Source organism: Delphinapterus leucas, chromosome 5 (assembly GCF_059928025.1).
Source record: "Delphinapterus leucas isolate spDelLeu-1000000601 "Yukka" chromosome 5, BTC_Dleu_Yukka2, whole genome shotgun sequence".
In the NCBI taxonomy this organism is placed as follows: Eukaryota; Metazoa; Chordata; class Mammalia; order Artiodactyla; family Monodontidae; genus Delphinapterus; species Delphinapterus leucas.
This window is the reverse complement of record NC_143133.1, coordinates 100,847,900-100,873,715: the sequence shown is the minus strand read 5'-3', so window position 1 is coordinate 100,873,715 and position 25,816 is coordinate 100,847,900. Positions and strand designations below refer to the sequence as shown.

General features: G+C 36.4%; 1 protein-coding gene across 25 annotated transcripts in view; it reads right to left on the bottom strand.

The window, feature by feature from the left end:
• Positions 1–25,816, bottom strand: part of PTPN13 (protein tyrosine phosphatase non-receptor type 13) — a 264,276-nt gene that overhangs the window by 81,572 nt on the left and 156,888 nt on the right. For 20 of the 25 annotated variants that reach the window (XR_016393354.1, XM_022561623.3, XM_089912233.1 and 17 more), the window contains 7 exons: positions 24,042–24,098; positions 5,353–5,442; positions 4,695–4,802; positions 4,383–4,514; positions 2,546–3,009; positions 1,378–1,524; positions 5–98 (listed from right to left, as the gene is read on the bottom strand). Coding sequence is in view for 24 of the 25 variants with exons in the window: in XM_022561623.3 (XP_022417331.1) it covers positions 5–98; positions 1,378–1,524; positions 2,546–3,009; positions 4,383–4,514; positions 4,695–4,802; positions 5,353–5,442; positions 24,042–24,098 (1,092 nt within the window). In the remaining variant the exon portion in view is untranslated. The remainder of the gene's footprint in view (positions 1–4; positions 99–1,377; positions 1,525–2,545; positions 3,010–4,382; positions 4,515–4,694; positions 4,803–5,352; positions 5,443–24,041; positions 24,099–25,816) is intronic. The other 5 variants (XM_089912232.1, XM_089912239.1, XM_089912243.1 and 2 more) reach the window with 4 other exon arrangements.

The window sequence follows — 25,816 nt, the reverse complement described above, 5'->3', positions numbered from 1 at the left end:
CTACCTTTGTGAATTCTGCCATCGGACTCTGCTGCTCCCTTGGGAATAACAGCTTTCACATAAATGCCACCATGTCTGACACTGGTATTCACACCTCCCTAAGCAGAAAAAGACAAATAAAATAGCATTTTGTAATATGAAAAATTTCCCACTCTATCTTTCAAATCTGAGACATAGAAAGCATTCAATTCATCAGCCAAAGCAGCAGCATCACATCAGCACATGCAATTATTTCAGTACCCAAGAATATTTCTAGTAAGTTTTCCAAATGTTAAAGCAGTTACTTTTTTAGAAAAATTCTTTATTCAGAAAATAACAACACGCCAGATCTTGACTGTATGAGGAGTTGCTCTTCCTTTTATAAGTCTATACCATGCATTACACACAAGCAGCAAGCAAAAATCCATCCATGCAATATTAGTGTAAGAATATAACTGTCAGAAAAAACAGCATATGGAATAATATACTTCAGATCATATTTGCTAATCTGAAAGCAAATCTCATGAGTCAAGGGAAAATTTTCTTTTCATTTTAAAAGATGTTGGTATAGAAGTTTTGTTACAGTGTAGATGAGATCTAATGAGTAGATTCTCCATCTCTTGTGGATATTCAGCTTTTATTTCCCTTCACAATAGGAAGATAATAAAATTCCAAAGAATTTACGAACAAGGGGGAAAGGGTTACAGATTAAAACTGAAAGAAAAGTAGGTTTGCTTTTTGATCTCTATATGTTAAGAGTGCTATTTCTACCTTACTTCTAAATGGCTTTTCATAACTAACAATATCCTTCAAATGTCATAAATGATAATGTTACACTTAGGGTACAGTGTATTCATTAACAGAATTCTAAAGTGATTTCATCAAATAGCCTATGCTCATATTTTACCTACTTTAAAAGTACTACATATATTCTTGGGAACTTCTAATATTAAGATACTAATCATATTTACATGTTAAGATGTATTATGAAGTGAGAGGCCATATAAACATTTATTAGACTTTAATTATTTTAATGTAGGTTAAAATGTATTATTCCATGCTAATGAAAAAGACGTCAAATGTATACAAAACATACTTATTTGTTAATAAGTATGTTACTTATTAACAAACAAAATATAATTTTATATTTTTCAAGTCTTATATTCAGATTAAGCAAGTATGAGATCTATGGGGGAAAACAGCATTTGTCTAATTTCTTTTAAACCACAGGAAAAAGTGAGTAGCACACTCAAGTTTTTTAAAAGAAGTCTTAAGACATAATTCAATTTTTAAGTTTGGAAATATTTGACAAGTTTCCCTTTAGAAGCAAAATAATTCAATTAATAAATTGACATACAATAGGCTGCTGGAAATGGAGAAGAGAAAACATTTGAAAACCTTGTCAAACAGTACCGTGACACTTATCCCCAAGCTGTTTTCATTTTTAGCCAGTTCAACCTCAAAGATATCTCCAGGTTTAGGAGGTGATGAAGGAAAAGTTTTAAAATTCATTTTGTTGGATGTATTCATTGAGGAGGAAGATTCCTTAACAAAGAAAAACAAACAGGATTTCTTGTTAGAGTCAAACTGAATTTTTAATGGAAGATCAATATGTGTTTTTTTAAAAAATTAAGAAAAAGTAAGACATTAAGGGACAGAGTAGATCTGAAGATCATGAAGTTTGGAAGAGATCTTAGGGATCATCTAATCCAATGCCTTCATAGTTTATGGTTGAGGAAATTGAGGTCTAGAGATTAAAGGGCTTTCCTCAGGTCAAACAGATATGGCAGAGGGAAGCCCAGAACCCAGTTCAAACCTGGCTTTTTACATAATCCTAATCCAATGCTTTTTATACACTCAAATTTAGAAAGTATTTCCATTTCATTTAAAAAACAATACATATCAAGCAGTAGCTTTTAACTTGGACCTTTAAGATGAGTAGGCCTCATGTTTACTTTGCTAATGTTTACAAATCCACTATAAACACAGACACAACAGCTAAGCCCAGTTTATAAGGACATAACTCTCTTACGAAGAATGTTTTTCAGTGAACAAAGGGCTTAAGGTTCTTTTCTGAACCCGCTTGTGAATATGCGTATAAATTTATATCATTTCTAAAATTTCTAGGAAATGAACAATTTTCTATTTTGTTGCTCTTATTATCATACATTCAGAACTTCAGAATAATTTAGGCTATCAATAGTAAAGTCAACTGTCCATTATATGAACTATTTAGGAACTATTTTTTCAGATATTAAATTTTCTTATTAATATAAACAAGAGATAAACAATTTATAGAAAACAATCATAATCTGATTATTCATTCCTTTATGTAATCATGTAGCAAGTTCCCAGAATGACAGCCATTTTGGAGTTAGTATTCAAAGCTGCTAATTTCTCTGAAAGTTAGTATCAAATGCAGTAGCAGTTAGTAGCATAATATATAAACTATTTCTCCTTTCCAGAACAATGTACTCAGTTTATAGTAGATTATTCTGCTCTGTAATATATTTGCTGTTGTTTGCTTTGTTAAGTGAAAAAAACAAAGATTCAAATTAAACAATGCCTTTTTTTGTGTTTGATGATCCTGACTGCTGGAATAGGTGGCTTCATCCATGTCTGAATCTCCACGGTCAGAGTAATCTGTTGCATCATAAATGCCTGCTTTTTTAGTTTTGCTTTGGTTATTGTCAGTAGAAGTCCCCTTTTTCTCAGTGGCTTTGGATATCACAGATGGGGAAGGGCTGCCGTGCTGTGATTCCTGCCAGCTTCGGTCACCTACATGGCTGACAAAGAAACCATTGACCTGGCTCTGGGACAAGCTGGCACTCTCAGTCCTGGAATCTTGAGAACTCAGGCTTCCCTCCCGCAGGCCCCCAGACAGCCCAAATGAGCTATCTGAGATGTGCCCTGGGGTGCCACGTGGCCAGCAGTGATCCTCAGAAGAATTTACAGCACTGTCTTGCGCATAGGAAGCTTTCTTCACGTAGTTTTTCATGCCAATGCCAATGTGCACAGGAGCAGAAGGCACTGAAAAGTCAAAATCCGTCAATGAGGATAACAGGTTAGTGACACATGTTTGTGCTTACGTACATGCACAATGTTCCCTGGTGATTGTTGGGAGGATTTTAGACAGGATAACACACATACGACACATGAACCAGGGCTTGGAACCATGACAAGGACTCAACAGATGTAGCAGATGCTTTCTGTTTCCTTTGCTTCCTCTTTGGGTCTTTCTTTCCACAGCTTCTATGGAAATGTGGACCCCCTTTGCCTTAACTCCTCATTTCCATTCTCCAAGACCTATTTCTAGTGAGTCTCCCCTGTGAAGACTTTCTCAATTCCCTAACTAGAGATAACTTGAATCTCCAAAAATCCTTGATCCTTATTTAATGGTTATATATTTACTTGTTTTATATTGTCCTATCAGACTGCATTTTTTGGACTCCAAATAATTATCAAGGAAGGCAACTCCGAACTCCTTACATACATAGTTCTTTCAAAAAGCCACTTACGAAAGCTTTCCTAAGACACAATCCACAGGTGACATGTGTAAAAGAATTACAGATGCAAGTTTATTAGAAATGAAGTCTTACATGGCAAGCGAAATAAGGAAAACTTAAATAATATACAAAGAATTCCTAAAAGTCAGTAAGAAGTATACAGTGTTAAGCAGTGAGACAGAATCTGCCCCTGGACTCTGAGCCTTTCTCACTGCTCACTGCACATGCTGTGTGTGCTGCTTTCTAACACTGCCCCACCACTTGATCCTCGTGACAACTCTGTGCAAGACAGACAAGGCAGGGCCAGGTCACTGTATCCGCTTTAAAGAAAGAAAAACAACCATAGCTCAAGAGGACTTAAGTCACACAGCTAATAAGTGGCTCAGGTATGGCTTGAACTCAAGTCATCTGATCTTTGTCAAGTGCCTTTTTTCTCACAACATGCTAATGGCAGGGATTATGAGACAAAATGATACGGTCTTGCTTCTACATTTCTGGTGTGTTGGTATCCTTTTCCTTTTATAATCAGGTTCACGACATGACTTCATAGGTAACTGTTATATAACTATATTAATTAGGCAATTATTAAGAATTTTATTTCTGATTTGGCCTAAGAAGTGATGGAACACACCGAGTACTCAGAATTTAATTAAGTGATATTGATTTTGCACAACAAATCCATTTTTATGCATGTATTACTAAAGAGAAACAAGACAGAAAATCTTAGAAGTGATGAATGAAAAAGTTATACTGATGCATAAGATTAAAGCAATCAGAACTACACATATTACATTTCCAGAAAGGAAATAAGTTTAAATCTAATTTATTGCTCCACGTATTGAAATTTTTGTGGAAAGTGAAACAGAACACACAGCTAAGAGACATTCACAACATTACCTTTGGATATCTTTTCTTTTGGCTGAGAGATAACAAGTGTCACGTCTTCAGGTGCATTTTGCAAAATTTCAATTGCAGCATGGTGGCTGACCCCCTCCAGACTCACACTATTCACAGATATCAAACGGTCTCCTGTAAAAATAGACGATCCAATATTTTCTATATCAAAGAGAAATTCATGCTAAATCTTAGAAATGCTACCTGCCCCTCATTAGTGTTGTTTTGCCCAAGTTCTACTTTTGCCATCTGTGCAAATTCATGCCTGTCAGTTAAGTACTTAGGAAATTACCTAAATTACCTAAAAATAAATACCTGGCTTTAAGCATCCATCCAAGTCAGCTGGTCCTCCAGGGGTAATTGAACTAATAAATATACCTAGATCCAGTCTTCCCATCTTTTCTCCACCAATAATTTGAAATCCTGTGAAATAGCACATTTTAAAAAGATCTTCATGGGGAGGGGCAAGATAGGGGTAGGGGATTAAGAGGTACAAACTACTATGTATAAAATAAATAAGCTACAAGAATATATTATATAGCACAGGAATATAGCCAATATTTTATAATAACTAAATGGAGTGTAACCTTTAAAAATTGTGAATCACTATGTTGTACACCTGAAACTTATATGATATTATAAATCAACTATATCTCAATAAAAAGTAAGTAGAAATAAAAATAAAAGGATCTTCATGATACTGGTGCTTTCAAGGACTAATGATTAGCCTGCATGACACATAGAAGTGTAGTCTCATATCAAATATGATTTAATAGGTAACACATGTGAGACGGGACTTAAATTTGGTGGAAATATTGCTTGTAAGCATTTCACCTTTGACATTCCCTGACTGGGCAGGTTGGGTAAAGGGGATGCAGGTAGGCAGAAGTGGGCTGGGGCCTCAATGCCAATGCTATGCAACTGACTTTTTCTCTTTGAATTTCACAGACCTTTAAGAATCTCAGTGACTTACCTAAGCCATACTTTGTATCTTTTTTCAGGTTAACCAGGATGATCTCCCTTTCTGGTGAAGATACTATGCTCCATCTTTTGTGCAGCACATCTATTGGAAATGCACAATTTTAAGATAAAATAAACATAACATGCTTGGGCATTAGACTGCTTGTTCTAATTTAAATAAAGCTCACTAACAGATTGCTCGGTCACTTTAAAATCATATTTTAAATAATATGCCATTATCTTATATGTTGATAGTGAGTTATAGTTTACCAAATGATGTTATCACATTTATTCCTTATAAATGGTTCCCTGTGAAGTATGTATTGATATATTTCAGTTACAAATGCATAAATAGATCTCAAGAGGTTAAATGATTTGAGCAGGTTTACTCAGCTAGTACAGGCAAGAGGTGAACCTTAAACTTAGGCTGTCAGACTTCATGTCTTTCTGTTATATGACAGTTGACTTCCTGAATTTGATAATGCTCAATATGTTAAGAATTTCCCACTAATAAGTGGTTGGCATTTCTACTTATAATGTGTAAAACATTCATGTAAGTTCTAGGGTAAAAGAGCAACACGAAGAAACAGGATTTATTCTTTTAAATCCCATTAATAATGACTTGGCTGGCACATTCTCAAAGGACTTCTGTTTCTTATTTTATTTGTGGAACAATCTCATGAGGTGAGCAAAGAGATTTCTAATCATTGTTTTGCAGATGAGGAATAACAGTTCATGACTTGCTCAACATTATCAGCTAGTATCACTGGCCAGCAAAATGCCTTAAGTACTTGATAAATGCTAGCTAAATACATTGAGTGAATGTTGGCGTCAGAACTAAAATTTACTTTTTCTTATTTCTACTTGGGGTTTTTTTTTAAAGTAAGCTGATCATATACAAATATCTCCTAAATTAAACCAATAAATATACCACTTAATTATCTTAATAAAATTACTTCATTTACTTAATAATCAGAGCATGTGAAAACACACACACATACACACCCTTCTTGCTATGGGCTGAAATGTGTTGCTCCTCCCTTTCCTCCAAATAAATATGTTGAAACCCTAACTCCTAGTACCTCAGAAGTTAACCATATTTGGAGATAGGTTTTTAAAAACATAAGTTAAAATGAGGTCTTTAGGGTGGCCTAATCCAATATGACTGATATCCTTATAAGAAGAGGGAATTTGGATACAGACGTGTGTGTGCACAGAAGGAAGACCATGTGAAGAAAGAGGAATAGCTCTACCGACAAAGCCAAGGAGAGAGGTCTCAGAAGAAATCAATGCTGCTGACACCTTGATCTCAGACTTCTAGCCTCCAGAACTGTGAGAACATACATTTATGTTGTTTAAGGCACCCAATCTGTGGGATCTTGTTATGGCAGCTCTAGCAAATTAATACACTTCTTAACATCAACTGTAATTTAATAGTTTACACTGGTCTGTGTGTGAGGTGGTGGTAAATGAGTTCAACACACTCAGAAAGATATTTGTTTAAACTAAATCTGAAAATTCACCTCTACATAGTTCTTAAGCATATTGAAGCTTTTTGAAAACTAGAGATTATCTGCCAACATATGACTACCCATGGATTTAAAATTGTATTAATATGTTATAAATAGTAACTTTGTTACGCAACATATATTAATGTTTAAATGATGAAAATGTGATATTTCATATTCTAGAAATAAACTCCATTAATTTCAGAAAACAATAACAACCATTTGCTCTCTGGGGTCAATTAACCTTGTCCCTTAAACACCAAGTACTAGTGCAAGTTTGCTAGCTCCCGGTAGTATACACGTCCCTATTCTGTTGTTTCTTTTTGACCAAAACTTAGTTATAAACTTAGTTATAATCAATAGGAGTGGTAGTAGTTCAGTATTTCTAATTAATTAATGAGACTCCAAAAAAAGAGATCACTGGACAATGGTGTGAAGAGCCTTATATATTTGGTTTATACAAACAAGCATAAAGTTCATGAATCAGTTATTGCCTAACTTAATATTATCTAGGTATCCAAGATACTTTTAGCCTAAAATAGACAATTAGGCCTAATTTTCAGCTAGCACCAAATAAAAAATACAACAGAATGAACCCATAAAATAAAACAAATAAGGGATGAGGTCGTGTTAGGTATTAAATGTAAACTTGTATCACCATTCTGAAGACAGAGTCCATTTGCTTTAGACAGAGTGTTTCTGCCTTCAATTACAAAAGTGATCAATATTCTGAATGTTCCTAAGGAGTATCTGTTACAAGTCAAAGGTATTGATTCAAAGAATAAAAATGCCATTTCTTTATTTTCATTTCCAACATATGTACGAACAAGATTGGTTATTTATGTTACTTATTTGGCTAATAAATGTACATGTGTGGGTGTGTGTATGGATATTAAAACATTTCCCAGGTAAACAATATTGGAATATGTGTATAGACCCACACATACACAAAATGTGCAATGTTTTTATGTTATTTATTTCCCTAACTAGAATAGATTAAGCTCTCTGTTTTCAAGGACTCATCAGTGAGATATGAATATTAATTCATTCAATTATACTTTCACCTTTCAGATGTTTGCTGAATAATTTTCCTGTGAAAGTCCCACATTAGGCAATTGGGGAAAATAAAAAGAGATAATATGAAAGCTGCTAGCATAATAAATGTAAGCGCAATCAGATCAGGCTAGAAGAACAAAGATTTAGTCTGACTGATAAATAGAATGTTAAGACTTCAGAGAAATAGTTGTATTATGAAGGCATGAGTCAGAGCTGTAAGAGAGGAGAGGTTTCTTCTTGCCAGAAATAAAGACTTCAAGGACATGAGGTAGAGTTTTAATAAGTGGATTACGGAGATGGTTATACACAACAAGTAAGGCATTAACAAAAGCTGAGATGGAAAAAAGGCAGAAAAGTTTCTGCAAAAACGTCACAGATCAGCTTGGCTGGAGTACAAGGTTTGAGTCGGGTGGAGCTGAATATTATTTTGGAAAGGGAAGCTTTGCTAACCTACTCTTTTTAATAGGGAACCCTCCCTTTTGCCGCCATGATATAAAGTGACATTAATGTGGGGATAGAGGAAGAAAGGATGTTGGTGTAGACCTACATGTTACTAGACACTACTGTGCACATGTTGAGTTTCTATCTATCTGGTATTATATTCACATAGATATTCAAAATACTTTCCCATTGGCTAAAAATAAAAAAAAGAGAAGGAAGTATCTGAGGATATATAGTACATAAGAACCCAACTAAATTTAAAGTTATAGAATTCAATGAGGATTAAGTAGAATTTATGAATCATTGTAAGTGATGAGCTAGATATTTCAAGTACCAAGACATTTCTGAGTTATTTTAATTATTGTATGGAAACAAGCATTAATATTCAAGGAATACATATTTTTACATCTTTAAAAGAATTTTCTTTTCCCATTAACATACTTTATGACCACAGCAAATTCTGTAGATATTTTAACGTGTAAAAGAGGCTCAAATAGAAATTTCCATTTCTTTAATTAATACATGCTGGTGTCATTCCCAATAATGTTTACCTGGGAAATATCTTAAGAATAATCGATAAATGTGTAATTTAGAAATTAAATGTACACCCTCTCTGCATTTGAGATTGTTGTTCCAATGTTGCCTTTCTCATCTCTCACAAGGTTCATGTGGATATATTCAGTCCCCAACTAGAATAACTGTGGATACTAATGATAGATACATCTACGAGTAAACTATTTGAATTTCCCAGTAAAAGCATGCTTCGGATAAGGGCAAAGTCATATAATCAATTTAAGTGTGTCAACAATCTTTTTGCAAGAAAAATTCATTTTCTTGGCTATAGATCTAGACCCTTGTCAACTATCAGGCAGCTCCTCCTGGAGGAACTGGACTGTATAAGTAGAGGAGGCTCTGGATAAATTCATTGCTCACTCTAGGGAAAAAGACCCAATTCAAACTCGGGGATGATGGGTCAGTAACACCACATTGGTATAAAAACAAAGAGAGGTATTTTCCATTGTTATATTACTTAATACACTAACTGTTCCGGTGGTAGGAAGGATCATAATGGAAATTTTGGTGTTTTATTTCTGTGCTAGCATGAATTAGCTGAGTGAACGTGAGCCATATAACATTTCTGGGACTCATTTAACTCATTCATAGAATGGAAAGGTTTCGTTTAGATAAATTTTTTAGTTCCTTTCAGTTCTCAATTTATTTGACTCTATCTTTTGTTTCTGGTTAATTCTCATATCTGTTGAATCCTTTGTGAGCACTTTGGACTTTTATTTTTTATTATAATTTTCAACTTTGTATGTATTCTAATTAAACTTTAGGTGAAAAAAAAACCCCCTAGCATTTAAAGTTACATTGGTCCTTGACATCTGACTAAAAACTAATCTGTACAACATTTTATTACTAGGAATTAAGAATGTTCATAAAGACAATAATCAGTTCTAATACTGGGGAAAAAGTTTACTTAACTGTCCTTACAAGTTACTTTGCACCAGAATAAGCTTTTTCACATGAGTTTTTTTGCTTTTTGCATTTTGTTTTTGTTAAGAGTTTGGTGTTTGACCCCATTTTGTGGTTTGAACAGGAAGGAAGGTGACAAATTCAGCTAAAAGTTACTTTTCAATTGTACAGTAATCCTGAATTATAATAAAACAAGAAAAACTGCAAACCAATTTTACACAAGCCTTGCATAAGTTCTACACATTTTAAAAATGTTTTTACTTTTTGACTCTCTTAATAAGGAATATTAGAGGGGTTGATCACGATGGTGGAATAAGAAGACATGGAACTCACCCCCACCCCAACGAATACATCAAAATAAGTCTCCGTGTGGAACAATTCTCACTAGAAACTGGCAGAAAGACTCCTGTACAACCAAGGCTGTAAGAAAGACTCACATGTAGTCAGGTAGGAAGGAAACAAAAATGATCAGGTCAGGACCTGTGCCCCTGGAAGAGGACTCAGAGGAAAAGGGAAAATACATGGGCAGAGACCAGCTTTGGGGAGTAAGTGGTGAGAGCCGCAGACTGGGCGCTCTAGTCCTGGGGTCCTGCAAAGTGGACATGAGCCCCCTTGGATGGTTGGAGGACTTTAATACCCCACTGACATCAATGGACAGATCATCCAGACAGGAAATCAATAAGCCAACAGTAGTCTTACATGATACAACAGGCCAGTTGGATTTAACAGATATCTACAGGAAATTCCATCCCAAAACAGCAAAATGCATATACTTTTCAAGTACACATGGAACATTCTCCAGGATAAAGTCTCAACAAAACAAGTGCCAACAAATTTAAGATGGCAGAAATTATGTCAAGCATTTAGACCTACCAAAACGGTATGAAACTAGAAATCAATTACAGAAAGAAAAATGGGAAAAGAACAAACATGTGGAGACTAAACAACATGCTACTGAAAAAACCAATGGGTCAATGAAGAAATCAAAGAGGAAATCAGAAAATACTTTAAGACAAATGAAAACGGAAACACAATTCTCCAAAATTATGAGATGTAGCAAAAGCAGTTCTAAGAAGGAAGTTTATAGTCATACAGGCCTTCCTCAAGAACAAGAAAAATATCAAATAAGCAACCTAACCTACCAACTAAAGGAAAGAGAAAAAGAACAAAGCCCAAAGTCAGCTGAAGGAAGGAAATAACAAAGATCAGAGAGGAAATTAAAAAAAAATAGAGACCAGAAAAACAATAGATAAGATCAATGAAACCAAGAGCTAGTTTTTTGAAAGATAAAATTGATAAACCTTTAGCCAACATCAGGACCTTCAAGATGGTGGTGGAGTAAGACGTGGAGATCACCTTCCTCCCCACAAATACATCAAAAATACATCAACATGGGGAACAACTCCTACAGAACGCCCACTGAATGCTGGCAGAAGACCTGAGACTGCCCCAAAGGCAAGAAACTCCCCACATACCTGGGTAGGGCAAAAGAAAAAAGAAAAAACAGAGACAAAAGAATAGGGACGGGACCTGCACCCTGGGAGGGAGCTGTGAAGGAGGAAAAGTTTCCACACACTAGGAAGCCCCTTCACTGGTGGAGATGGGGGTGGGAAGCTTTGGAGCCACAGAGGAGAGTGCAGCAACAGGGGTGCAGAGTGCAAAGCGGAGAGATTCCCACACAGAAGATCGGTGCCGACCAGCACTCACCAGCCTGAGAGGCTTGTCTGCTCACCAGCCAGAGCAGGTGGCAGCTGGGAGCTGAGACTCAGGCGTCAGAGGTCAGATCCCAGGGAGAGGACTGGGGTTGGCTGTGTGAACACAGCCTGAAGGGGGCTAGTGAGCCACAGCTAGCCGGAAAGGAGTCTGGGAAAAAGGCTGGAGCTGCCAAAGAGGCAAGAGACGATTGTTTCAGGGTGCGCGACTGGAGGGGATTCCTTCCCTGTCTGCCCACAGAAGGCAGAACACCGCCTAAACGAGCTCCAGAGATGGGCATGGGCCATGGCTATCAGCTCAGATCCCAGAGACAGGCATGAAACACTAACGCTGCTGCTGCAGCCACCAAGAATCCTGTGTGCAAGCACAGGTCGCTATCCACACAGCCCTGGGAGCGTGTGCAACATGCCACGGCCAGGGTCCTGTGATCCAGGGACAAGCTGGCTGGGAGAACACACAGTGCACCTCAGGCTGCTGCAATGTCATGTTGGCTTCTGCTGCCGCAGGCTCGGCCAGCATTCCAATTATAACTACCATACCCTTCCCTCCCCTGGGCATGAGTAAGCCAGAGCTCCCTAATCTGCTGCTTTAACCCTGTCCTGTCTGGGTGGGAACAGATGCCTGAGGGCGACCTACATGCAGAGGTAGGCCCAAAACCAAAGGTGAACCCCAGGAGCTGTGCAAACAAAGAAGAGAAAGGGAAATTTCTCCGTGCAGCCTCAGCAGCAGCGGATTAAATCCTCACAATCAACTTGATGTACCCTGCATCTGTGGAATACCTGCATAAACAATGAATTATCCCAAAATTGAGACAGTGGACTTTGGGAACAACTGTAGACTTGGGGTTTGCTGTCTGCAACTGATTTGTTTCTGATTTTTAGGTTTCTTACAATAGTTTTTAGCACTTGTTATCATTGGTGGATTTGTTTATTGGTTTGGTTGCTCTCTTCTTTTTTTAACATTATTATTTTCTATTTTAAAAATTAAAAAAAATTTATTACTTTTTCTTTCTTTTATTCTCCCTTTTCTTCTGAGCCGTGTGGCTGACTAGGCCTTGGTGCTTCGGCCTGAGCCTCTGAGGTGGGAGATCTGACTTCAGGACACCGGACAACCAGAGACCTCCCAGCCCCACATGATATCAATTGGCGAGAGCTCTCCCAGAGATCTCCGTTGCAACAGTAAGACACAGCTCCACTCAATGGCTAGCAAGCTCCAGTGCTGGACGCCCCATGCCAATCAACTAGCAAGACGGGAACACAACCCCACCCATTAGCAGAGAGGCTGCCTAAAATCATACTAGGTTCACAGACACCCCAAACACACCACCGGACGTAGCCCTGCCCACCAGAAAGACAAGATCCAGCCCCACCCACCAGAACACAGACACCACTACCCTTCACAAGGAAGCCTACACACCCACTGGGGGCAGACACCAAAAAAAATGGGAACTATGAACGTGCAGCCTGTGAAAAGGAGACCTCAAACACAGTAAGTTAAACAAAATGAGAAGACAGAGAAATATGCAGCAGATGAAAGAGCAAGGTAAAAACCCACCAGACCAAACAAATGAAGAGGAAATGGGCAGTCTACCTGAAAAACAATTCAGAATAATGACAGTAAAAACGATCCAAAATCTTGGAAATAGAATAGAGAAACTACAAAAAATGTTTAACAAGGACCTAGAAGAACTAAAGAGCAAACAAACAATGATGAACAACACAATAAATGAAATGAAAAATTCTCTAGAAGGGATCAATAGCAGAATAACTGAGGCAGAAGAACAGATAAGTGACCTAGAAGATAAAATAGTGGAAATAACTACTGCAGAGCAGAATAAAGAAAAAAGAATGAAAACAATTAAGGACAGTCTCAGAGACCTCTGGGACAAGATTAAACACATCAACATTTGAATTATACGGGTCCTAGAGAAGAAGAGAAAAAGAAAGCGTGTGAGAAAATATTTGAAGGGATTATAGTTGAAAACTTCCCTAACATATGGGAAAGGACATAGTCAATCAAGTCCAGGAAGCACAGAGAGTCCCATTCAGGATAAATCCAAGGAGAAACACGCCAAGATACATATTAATCAAAGTATCAAAAATTAAATGCAAAGAAAAAATATTAAAAGCAGCAAGGGAAAAGCAACAAATAACATACAAAGGAATCCTCATAAGGTTAACAGTTGATCTTTCACCAGAAACTGCAAGCCAGAAGGGAGTGGCAGGACATACTTAAAGTGATGAACGGGAAAAACCTACAACCAAGATTACTCTACCCAGCAAGGACCTCATTCAGATTCAACAGAGAAATTAAAACCTTTACAGACAAGCAAAAACTAAGAGAATTCAGCACCACTAAACCAGCTTTACAACAAATGCTAAAGGAACTTCTCTAGGCAGGAAACAAAAAAGAAAAGGAGCTACAAAAACAAACCCAAAACAATTAAGAAAATGGCAATAGGAACATACATATTGATAATTACCTTAAACGTAAATGGATTAAATGCTCCAACCAAAAGACACAGGCTCACTGAATGGATACAAAAAAAAGACCTGTATATATGCTGTCTACAAGAGACACACTTCAGACCGAGGGACACATACAGACTGAAAGTGAGGGGACAGAAAAAGATTTTCCATGCAAATGGAAATCAGAAGAAAGCTGGAGTAGCAATCCTCGTATCAGACAAAACATACTTTAAAATAAAAACTATTACAAGAGACAAAGAAGGACACTACATAATGATTAAGGAATCAATCCAAGAAGAAGATACAACAATTGTAAATATTTATGCACCCAACATAGGAGCACCTCAAAACATAAGGCAAATATTAACAGCCATAAGAGGGGAAATTGACAGTAATACAATAAGAGTAGGGGACTTTTATACCCCACTTTCACCAATGGACAGATCATCCAAAATGAAAATAAAAAAGGAAACACAAGCTTTAAATGACACATTAAACAAGATGGAATTAATTGATATTTATAGGACATTCCATCCAAAAACAACACAATACACTTTCTTCTCAAGTGCTCATGGAACATTCTCCAGGATAGACCGTATCTTGGGTCACAAATTGAGCCTTGGTAAATTTAAGAAAATTGAAATTGCATCATGTATCTTTTCCAACCACAATGCTATGAGACTAGATATCAATTACAGGAAAAAAAGTGTAAAAAATACAAACACAGGGAGGTTAAACAATACACTACTCAATAACAAAGAGATCACTGAGGAAATCAAAGAGGAAATCAAAAAATACCTAGAAGCAAATGACAATGAAAATACGATGACCCAAACCCTACAGGATGCAGCAAAAGCAGTTCTAAGAGGGAAGTCTACAGCAAATACAAGACTATCTCAAGAAACAAGAAACATCTCAAATAAACAACCTAACCTTACACCTAAAGCACTTAGAGAAAAAAGAACAGAAAAACCCAAAGTTAGCAGAAGGAATCATAAAAATCATATCAGAAATAAATGAAAAAGAAATGAAGGAAATGATAGCAAAGATCAATAAAACTAAAAGCTGGTTCTTTGAGAAGATAAAATTGATAAACCGTTAGCCAGACTCATCACGAAAAAAAGGGAGAAGACTCAAATCAAAAGAACTAGAAATGAAAAAGGAGAAGTAACAACTGACACTGCAGAAATACAAAGGATCATGAGACATTCCTACAAGCAACTATAGGCCAATAAAATGGACAACATGGAAGAAATGGACAAATTCTTAGAAAAGCACAACCTTCCGAGACTGAACCATGAAGAAATAGAAAATATAAACAGACCAATCACAAGCAATGAAATTGAAACTGTGATTAAAAATCTTCCAACAAACAAAAGCCCAGGACCAGATGGCTTCACAGGCGAATTCTATCAAACATTTAGAGAAGAGCTAACACCTATCCTTGTCAAACTCTTCCAAAATATAGCAGAGGGAGGAACACGCCCAAACTCATTCTACAAGGCCACCATCACCCTGATACCAAAACCAGACAAAGATGTCACAAAAAAAGAAAACTACAGGCCAGTATCACTGATAAACATAGATGCAAAAATCCTCAACAAAATCCTAGCAAACAGAATCCAACAGCTCATTAAAAGGATCACACACCATGATCAAGTGGGGTTTATCCCAGGAATGCAAGGATTCTTCAATATACACAAATCAATCAATGTGATAAACCATATTAACAAACTGAAGAATAAAAATCATATGATCATCTCAATAGATGCAGAAAAAGCTTCTGACAAAATTCAACACCCATTTCTGATAAAAAGTCTCCAGAAAGTAGGCATAGAGGGAAATTTCCTCAACATAATAAAGGCCATATATGAAAAACCCACCACCAACATCGTTCCCAATGGTGAAAAACTGAAACCATTTCCTCTAAGATCAGGAACAAGACAAGGTTGCTCACTCTCACTGCTATTATTCAACATAGTTTTGGAACTTTTAGCCACAGCAATCAGAGAAGAAAAGGAAATAAAAGGAATACAAATTAGAAAAGAAGAAGTAAAACTGTCACTGTTTGCAAATGACATGATACTATACATAGAGAACCCTAAAGATGCTATCAGAAAACCACTAGAGCTAATCAATGAATTTGATAAAGTAGCGGGATACGAAATTAATGCACAGAAATCTCTTGCATTCCTATACACTAATGATGAAAAATCTGAAAGCAAAATTAAGGAAACACTCCCATTTACCACTGCAACAAAAAGGATAAAATACCTAGGAATAAACTAACCTAAGGAGACAAAGACCTGTATGCAGAAAACCATAAGACACTGATGAAAGAAATTAAAGATGATACAAACAGATGGAGAGATATACCATGTTCTTGGATTGGAAGACTCAATATTGTGAAAATGACTATACTATCCAAAGCAATCTACAGTCAATGTGATCCCTATCAAACTACCAATGACATTTTTCAGAGAACCAGAAGAAAAAAATTCACAATTTGTATGGAAACACAAAAGACCCCAAACAGCCAAAGCAATCTTCAGAAAGAAAAACGGAGCTGGAGGAATCAGGCTCCCTGACTTCAGACTATAGTACAAAGCTACAGTAGTCAAGACAGTACGGTTCTGGCACAAAAAGAGAAATATAGATCAATGGAACAGGATAGAAAGCCCAGAGATAAACGCACGCACATATGGTCACCTTATGTTTGATAAAGGAGGCAAGAATATACAGTGGAAAAAAGACAACCTCTTCAACAAGTGGTGATGGGAACACTGGACAGCTACATGTAAAGGAATGAAATTAGAACACTCCCTAACACCATACACAAAAATAAACTCAAATTGGATTAAGGACCTAAATGTAAGGCCTGACACTATAAAACTCTCAGAGGAAAACATAGGCAGAACACTCTATGACATAAATCACAGCAAGATCCTTTTTGACCCACCTCCTAGAGTAAGGGAAATAAAAACAAAAATAAACAAGTGGGACCTAATGAAACTTCAAAGCTTTTGCACAGCAAAGGAGACCATAAATAAGACAAAAAGACAACCGTCAGAATGGGAGAAAATATTTGCAAACAAAGCATCTGACAAAGGATTAATCTCCAAAATATACAAGCAGCTCATGCAGCTCAGTATCAAAAAACAAACATCCCAATCCAAAACTGGGCAGAAGACCTAAACAGACATTTCTCCAAAGCAGATATACAGACTGCCAACAAACACATGAAAGAATGCTCAACATTACTAATCATTAGAGCAAGGCAAATCAAAACTACAATGACGTATCACCTCACAGCAGTCAGAATGGCCATTATCAAAAAATCTACAAACAATGAATGCTGGAGAGGGTGTGGAGAAAACGGAACACTCTTGCACTGTTGGTAGGAATATAAATTGATAGAGTGACTATGGAGAACAGTACGGAGGTTCCTTAAAAAACCAAAAATAGAACTACTATATGACCCAGCTATCCCACTAATGGGCATATACCCTGAGAAAACCATAATTTAAAAATAGTCATGTTGGGACTTCTCTGGTGGCACAGTGGTTAAGAATCTGCCTGCCAATGCAGGGGATACAGGTTTGAGGCCTGGTCCAGGAAGATCCCACATGCCATGAAGCAACTAAGCCCGTGTGCCACAACTACTGAGCGTGCGCTCTAGAGCCCGTGACCCACAACTACTGAGTCCATGCACTGCAACTACTGAAGCCTGTGTGCCTAGAGCCCGTGCTCTACAACAAAGACAAGCCATTGCAATGAGAAGCCCGCGCACCGCAACAAAGAGTAGCCCCTGCTCTCCGCAACTAGAGAAAACCTGTGTGCAGCAACGACGACCCAATGCAGCCAATAAAAAGAAGAAAAAGAAAAGAAAGAAAGAAAAAAAAAAGAGTCATGTACCACAATGTTCATTGCAGCACTATTTACAATAGCCGGGACATTGAAGCAACCAAAGTGTCCATCGACAGATGAATGGATAAAGAAGATGTGGCATATATATACAATGGAATATTTCTCAGCCATAAATGAAACGAATTTGAACTAATTCCAGTGAGGTGGATGTACCTAGAGTCTGTCATACAGAGTGAAATAAATCAGAAAGAGAAAAACAACACATACATATGGAATTTAAAAAAAAAAAAGGTTCTGATGAACCTAGGGGCAGGACAGGAATAAAGACACAGACGTAGAGAATGCACTTGAGAACACAGGGAGGGGGAAGGGTAAGCTGGGATGAAGTGTGAGAGTAGCATGCACATACACACACTACCAAATGTAAAATAGATAGCTAGTGGGAAGCAGCTGCATAGCACAGGGAGATCAGCTTGGTGTTTTGTGACCACCTAGAGGGGTGAGATAGGGAGGGTGGGAGGGAGATGCAAGAGGGAGGTGATGTGGGGATATATGTATACATACAGCTAGTTCAATTTGTTATATAGCAGAAAGTAACACAACATTGTAAAGCAATTATACTCCAATAAAGATGTTACAAAAAAAAAAAACAGAAAAACTTTAGCCAGGCTAACCAAGAAGAAAAGAGAGAAGAACCAATAAATAAAATAAGAAATGAAAGAGGAGAAATTACAACCAATACCACAGAGATAGAAAAAATCATAAGAGAATATTATAGTTACATGCCAACAAACTGGACCACCTAGAAGAAATGGACAAACTTCTAGAAACATACAGCCTGCCAAGACTGAGTCAAGAAGAAGCGGATAAATTGAACACATTGATCACTAGTAGTAAAACTGAATTTATAATTAAAACAACAACAACAACAACAACAAAATACCTCCCAGCAAACAAAAGTTCAGGACTGGACAGTTCACAGGGAAATTCTACCAAACATATAAAGAAGAACTTATACCTATACTATTCCCCAAAGTTAAAGAGGACAGAACACTCCCAAATTCATTCTATGAGGCCACCATCCATTATACCATTTGTATCTAATACAGATGTAAAAATTCTCAACAAAATATTAGCAAACCAAATGCAAGAATATATAAAAAGGACTGTGCATCATGATCAAGTTGGATTTATTCCAGGGACACAGGGATTGTTCACCTTTCACGAATCAATCAACGTGGCATATCACATTAGCAGAAGGAAGGATAAAATTCACTTGATCATCTCAATAGACACAGAAAAAGCATTTGACAAAATTCGACATCCTTTCATGATAAAAACTCTCATCAAATTTGGTATAGAGGGAACATATCTCAACATAATAAAAGTCAGTTATGACAAACTCACAGCTAACATCATACTCAACAGTGAAAAGCTGAAAGCCTTTCCTGTAAATTCAGGAACAAGACAAGGCTGACCACTCTTGCCGCTTCTATTGAACATAGCAATGAAGTCCTAGCCACAACAATCAGAGAAAAAAGAAATAAAAGGCATCTATATATTGGAAGGGAAGAAGTAAAACTGTCACTACTTACAGATGACATGATACTTTAAATAGAAAATCCTAACGTTTCCACCAAAAAAACTAATAAATGAATTCAGTAAAGTTGCAGGACAGAAGATTAATATACAGAAATCGGTTGCTTTTCTATACTCTAATAATGAACTATCAGAAAGAGAAAGTTAAAATTAAAAAAACCCCAAAACCAAACAAACAAACAAAAAATTCTGTTTAAAATCACATCAAAAAGAATAAACTAGGAACAAACTTAACCAAGGAGGTGAATGACCTACACTCTGAAAACTATGAAACACTGATAAAGGAAACTGAAGATGATACAAAGAAATGGAAAGATATCCCGTGCTCTTGGACTGGAAGAATTAATATTGTTAAAATGGCCATACTACCCAAAGCACTTTACAGATTTAATGAAATCCACAGCAAAATACCCATGACATTTTTCACAGAACTAGAAGAAATAATCCTAGAATTTATATGGAACCACAAAAGACCCTGAATTGCCAAAGCAATTTTGAGAAAAAATAACAAAGCTGGAGACATCATCTTCTCAGACTTCAGATTATACTACAAAGCTATAGTAATCAAAATACCATGATACTGGCACAAAAGCAGACACATAGATCAATGGAACAGAATAGAGAACCCAGAAATAAACCCATGCACCTATGATTAATTACTCTATGGCAAAAGAGGCAAGCATATACAATTAAGAAATGACAAGTCTCTTCAATAAGTGTTGCTGAAAAAACTGGAATGCTACATGTAAAAGAATGAGATTAGAACATTTCCTCATACCATATACAAAAATAAACCCCAAATGGATCAAATATCTAAATTTAAGACCTGGAAACCATAAAACTCCTAGGTGAGAACATAGGCAGAACATACTTTGACATAAATTGTAGCAATATTTTTTTGGGTCTGTCTCCTAAGGCAAAAGAAATAAAAGCCAAAATAAACAAATAGGACCTAATTAAACTTAAAAACTTTTGCAAAGCAAAGGAAACCATTGACAAAATGAAAAGACAACCTACTGAATGGGAGAAAATATTTGCAAATGATATGACCAACAAGGGGTAATAGCCAAAATAAATAAATAACACATACAATTCAATATTAAAAAAAACCAACCAAATAAAAAACACAGGCAGAAGATCTAAATAGACATTTAGGCACATGCACATGAAAATATGCTTGAAATCAGTAATCATCAGAAATGCAAATTAAAACCACAATGAGCTATCACCTCACATCTCTCAGAATGGCTACCTACAATCAGAAAGTCTACAAATAATAAATGTTGTTGAGAGTGTGGCAAAAAGGGAATCCTTGTACACTGTTGGTGGGAATGTAAAATGGTGCAGCCACTATGGAAAACAGTATGGATGTTTCTCAAAAAACTAAAAACAGAACTGCCATATGACCCAGCAATTCCACTACTGGGTATATATCCAGAAAAAACAAAACCACTAATTCAAAAATATACATGCACCCCAAGGTTCATAGCAACACTATTTACAAGTATCTAAGTTACAGAAGCAACCCAACTGTCCATCAACAGATGAATGGATAAAGAAGATGTGGTATATATATCTATATACAGTGCAGTACTGGTCAGCCATAAAAAAAGAATGAAATTCTGCCATTAGCAGCAACTTGGATGGGCCTAGAGAATATTGTGCTTAGCGAAATAAGTCTGACAGAAAATACAAATACCGTATGATGTCAGTTATACGTGGAATCTAAAAAATAAAACAAATAGGGCTTCCCTGGTGGCACAGTGGTTGAGAGTCCGCCTGCCGATGCAGGGGACACGGGTTCGTGTCCCAGTCCGGGAAGGTCCCACATGCTGCGGAGCGGCTGGGCCCGTGAGCCATGGCCGCTGAGCCTGCGCGTCCAGAGCCTGTGCTCCGCAACGGGAGGGGCCACAACAGTGAGAGGCCGCGTATCGCAAAAAAAAAACCCAAAAAAACAAAACAAATAAATGTCTATAGCAAAACAAAAACAGACTCATAGATATAGAAAACAAACTACTAGTCACCAGTGGGGAGACGGAAGTGGGGAGGGTCAAGATAGGGGTATGGGAATAAGAGATATAAACTACCATGTATAAAATAGATAAGCAACAAGGATATACTGTACAGCACAGGGAATTATAGCCACTGTAACTTTTAATGGAGTACAAAATACTGAATCACTACGTTGAACACTGGAAGCTAATATAATATTGTAAATCAACTATAATTTAAAAAAAAGAACTGTTATAACGTGCCATTTTTTGAAAGGTTAAGCAACCTTTATTTCTTTTTGGAAATCACAATTAATCAAAGGATTGGAATCCTTTCCGTATTTGTTTCATGAGATTGGAAGACTCCTGCCTTTCTTCTTTTATCTTCTAAGTTTCACACTCTTTATGGGTCTCTGAAAGTTGTAAAAGGTTAAGACTGAATTTTATTCATTGGTCTTTGTATTAAGTGATAAATAATTCAGTATTAACTAATGCTCATTTCTAATTTTCTCTTAATAATCTTGTTCAGCAACGAAAAACACTGAAATTAGAATAAAAAGTCCTATATTTGACCAACAGGCAAGTAATTTAACTTTTTAATCTTCAGTTACCTTATTTGGAAAAACATGTTTGCCATGCTCTATTATGTCAAAACTCAATTCTCAACAGAGCACTAATTCAGGGCTACTTGGACAGACTGAAGGAGAATTTTGAAGAAAATATAAACTTGTCTATAAGCCAACTGGGGAACACCTCCATGGGAAGGTGGGTTGGCCCCTCTGTAGTGGGCAGGTGGGAAGATGAGTGCCTGGAGGTTTAAACACAGATCCTACCCTGCACATGATGTTCATTTGGTACCCAATGTAAATTCATATTCTTTTCCGTTAGAACCTAGGTAAAAACACATTTCAGGCTCTCATCCTTGAATAGATTATTATCCAGCTTATTTCAAAAGTTTATCTGGGAGAAATAATACCTAAAAATAATTAGGCATTATTATACTAGGAGACAGTCTAAAGAGTGGATTAGAGCATAGGCTCTGGAAACAGACATCCTGCATTCAAATCATGGCCCCAGCTTTTGCCAGCTCCATGACCTACTATGCAACTCTACCTTTCTGTGTTTTGGCTTCTCATCTGTGAAAAGGAAGTAGCATTAGTTCTGGCTCATAGGATTGTTGTGGGGATTGAGAGGGAAACATAACGTGCTTAGAACAGTGTTTGGCACATAGTAAGCACTAAATAACTGTCAGTCAATAAGTACAACCGTTATGGACATGTTAATAACTGACCTATTTTAGGTACAGAGGTATTCTAACTTCAGTCCATGTAAGACATTTGGTCATCAAAAAGCTATATGACAAGGTCTTAGTAACTTAGGTCTAAGTATAAACTGACTTTTTCTTTAATGGTATGCCCTCAGATTTTTTAAGGATTAATACATTAAAAAATAGGAGATGAAAAAATCTTTCATTTGCTATGAGTATTTAAGATATTATAAAAGTAAAAAGATTTACTTTTGGACACAATTTTGCTTCCAAGAAAAATGTTCCTCTCTTGAAGAACGGGTATGTGTATTTCTATCAGAGAATGAGAATTATACAAAATAGCTTACTGATGTCTGACAGCTTTGACCTACAAAAACAACAGTTTCATATGGTTCAACTAATTCGCATGCCTTCATTTTTGCCTTGGCTCTCAGGAAAATGAGAGCTAAACTTAAAGCTTCATCAAAGTTTAACTATATTAATACTTGTGATCAGCATATTTGCTTCCTTCTCATCAGGCTTCTGATTATTTCAACTTTAAGAATTTGAGGGTAAAACTTAAACATTTTTGGAGGAAAGATGTATATACATAGTGATAATAATATTCTTTATACCCATGAAGGTTGTTAGAAAAACCAAATAATGTACATGAAAGTATTTTGTAACCTAAATTATAAAAATTGTGAACCCACTGACCTTCAAGTCATTGCACAAAGTTTTTTTCCTACAATTTTGTTTCTTCTTAGATTCTTTCTAAACTATTAATCTCAACATTTAAAGTCTTCAAATTCTTCCCAAAAAATTTATGATAAGACTCAAAGCTGGTCGCCATTTAGTTTTTGACCTTCACTCTGGCCCCAGCATAACTCCATACTGAGATTCTTACATCTCTCTGAATCTGTTATCTTCTCACATGTCTGCATGTCTTTGATCACACTACGCCCTTGGTCTGGAATACTTACCCACACCATTCTACCTGAATAAATACTCTTTTTATTTCAAGATTCAGTTGAAACATCCCTCAGTTAAAACGCTTTTCAATCAAAATTATCTCCCACCTAAGCTACCTTAGCTCCCCAATTAGTGTCCTTATCTCGAATTTGTCATTTCTCTAGTTCATCAACATTAGTCTAAATTACAGGTCCCATCACATCACTGAGATGCTGAAAACCACAACTCTCTTCTGACTCCAATGTAAGGCCTAAAAGCCTTGACATGGAATTGAAAGCTCTTTATTAGTAGGCCCATGACTATCTTACAAGGTACAAGAGAAAAATTATGATGGAAATGAGGGGAAAAACATTTTGTAAACCTACCATTTTCTTTTAAGGGTACTTGGGATGAAGAATTTCCAGAACTATGCAAAGTCATTCCTGTGGTATAAATTAAATTATTAGTTTAAAAATGGTCAGATACTATATACAGAAGTAATTTCTTCTGATAAATTCATAAAAATCAACAAAACATTAAGACAGCAACAATTTCTTTTATTTACACTCAGAAAAATAACTTGTCTCCCCACAATGGGCTTTTTTTTTTCTTTTTTACTACTTTTAATGTCCAAATTAAGCATATCAACTTGTTTTGCAGAATAAATTTAAACACAAATGTACTGTTTCTGACAATGACATTTTGATGTCATATATGAAATGATGAAACTAAAATGAGTTTTAAAAGTATCTGTTCAAATGTTAAAAGAAAGTTCAATATTCAATAAGAATGAATAATCAATCAAAAACAAATGCAGAAAATAATTTTTTTATGGTTGAATTTTATTTTACTTGTGTTTTTCTATGGAATATTCACTACTCTATATCTGATATGTGATGAATTTTTATGTAGAACAAAGCCTTCCTAATGAAAATAGCTTAGAATCTATAAGAGATCCCACTATATATGAATACACTTCAAAAATTATTTTCTGAAAGATTAAATCAGTGTCTTTTTAGGCTATTTTCAACGCATAGGGTGACCTATAAGATGGAGTCTTGTCTTTCATCTGTTTAAAGTTTTTTTAACCAATTCAATTTAAATTGATGATAGTATAATCTCTGAAAGCTGTGGAAACCTATATTAATAAAGTAATGTGACCTTCCATAAATATTTATCAATTATAGTGTAGTTCTCTTTGACTTCATTTACTCCACATATCCCCAATCCAATTACAGGGTGAGAAAATACTTTTTAACTTTGTATAGTTATGATAACAGTTCCAAGGGAGAGTTAATTAGTATTATTTAGTAAAACAACCATAGAAAAGGGTATCCTTGTTGACTGCTTGTCTGCCCAGCTGTTTCCTATTCTGAGTAGTCATTCAGACCTCTGTGCTTAAATATCTACTTTTCTAAAAGATTGATTCCCATGCAGTTCGCTTTTAAGATGCACAAAACAACAGGAATCCTTCTGTTTATCTTATAAGGTAGTGTGTATTTATAAAGACAAACAACTTCTGTCTATACTTAAATAGTTCATAGGCCCCAGCTAGCTGGGAGAAATTGAGAAAACTTAAATCAACTAAGAATTTCTACCTAACAACCATAGCACATTGCATAAAACTATCTCTTTCTAGACACAATTCCATTCTGAAAGTAACCTAAATAAACTTTTCTTAAAAAAAAATATAGGGCTTCCCTGGTGGCGCAGTGGTTGAGAGTCCGCCTGCCGATGCAGGGGACGCGGGTTCGTGCCCCGGTCCGTGAAGATCCCACATGCCGCGGAGCGGCTGGGCCCGTGAGCCATGGCCGCTGAGCCTGCGCGTCCGGAGCCTGTGCTCCGCAACGGGAGAGGCCACAGCGGTGAGAGGCCCGCGTACCGCAAAAAAAAAAAAAAAAAAAAAATATAGCATCAGTGGAGTCTACTCTCACAGACCGTAAGGAAAATCCAAAGGAAGGCTATCCAAAGCCATGGCACCAGACTACCTGGGTTCTCTTGGTAAGAATGTCATGGCCTTTAACTGTGACCAAGAGAAAGCTAACAGTCTGTGCCATGAGGTAATCACTTGTTAAATCAATTTTTGATTTGACTTGGTACTTTTTAAGTAGCTAAAATTTTATATTCACAAAAGTTTTGGTAATTAGGACATACAACCAAA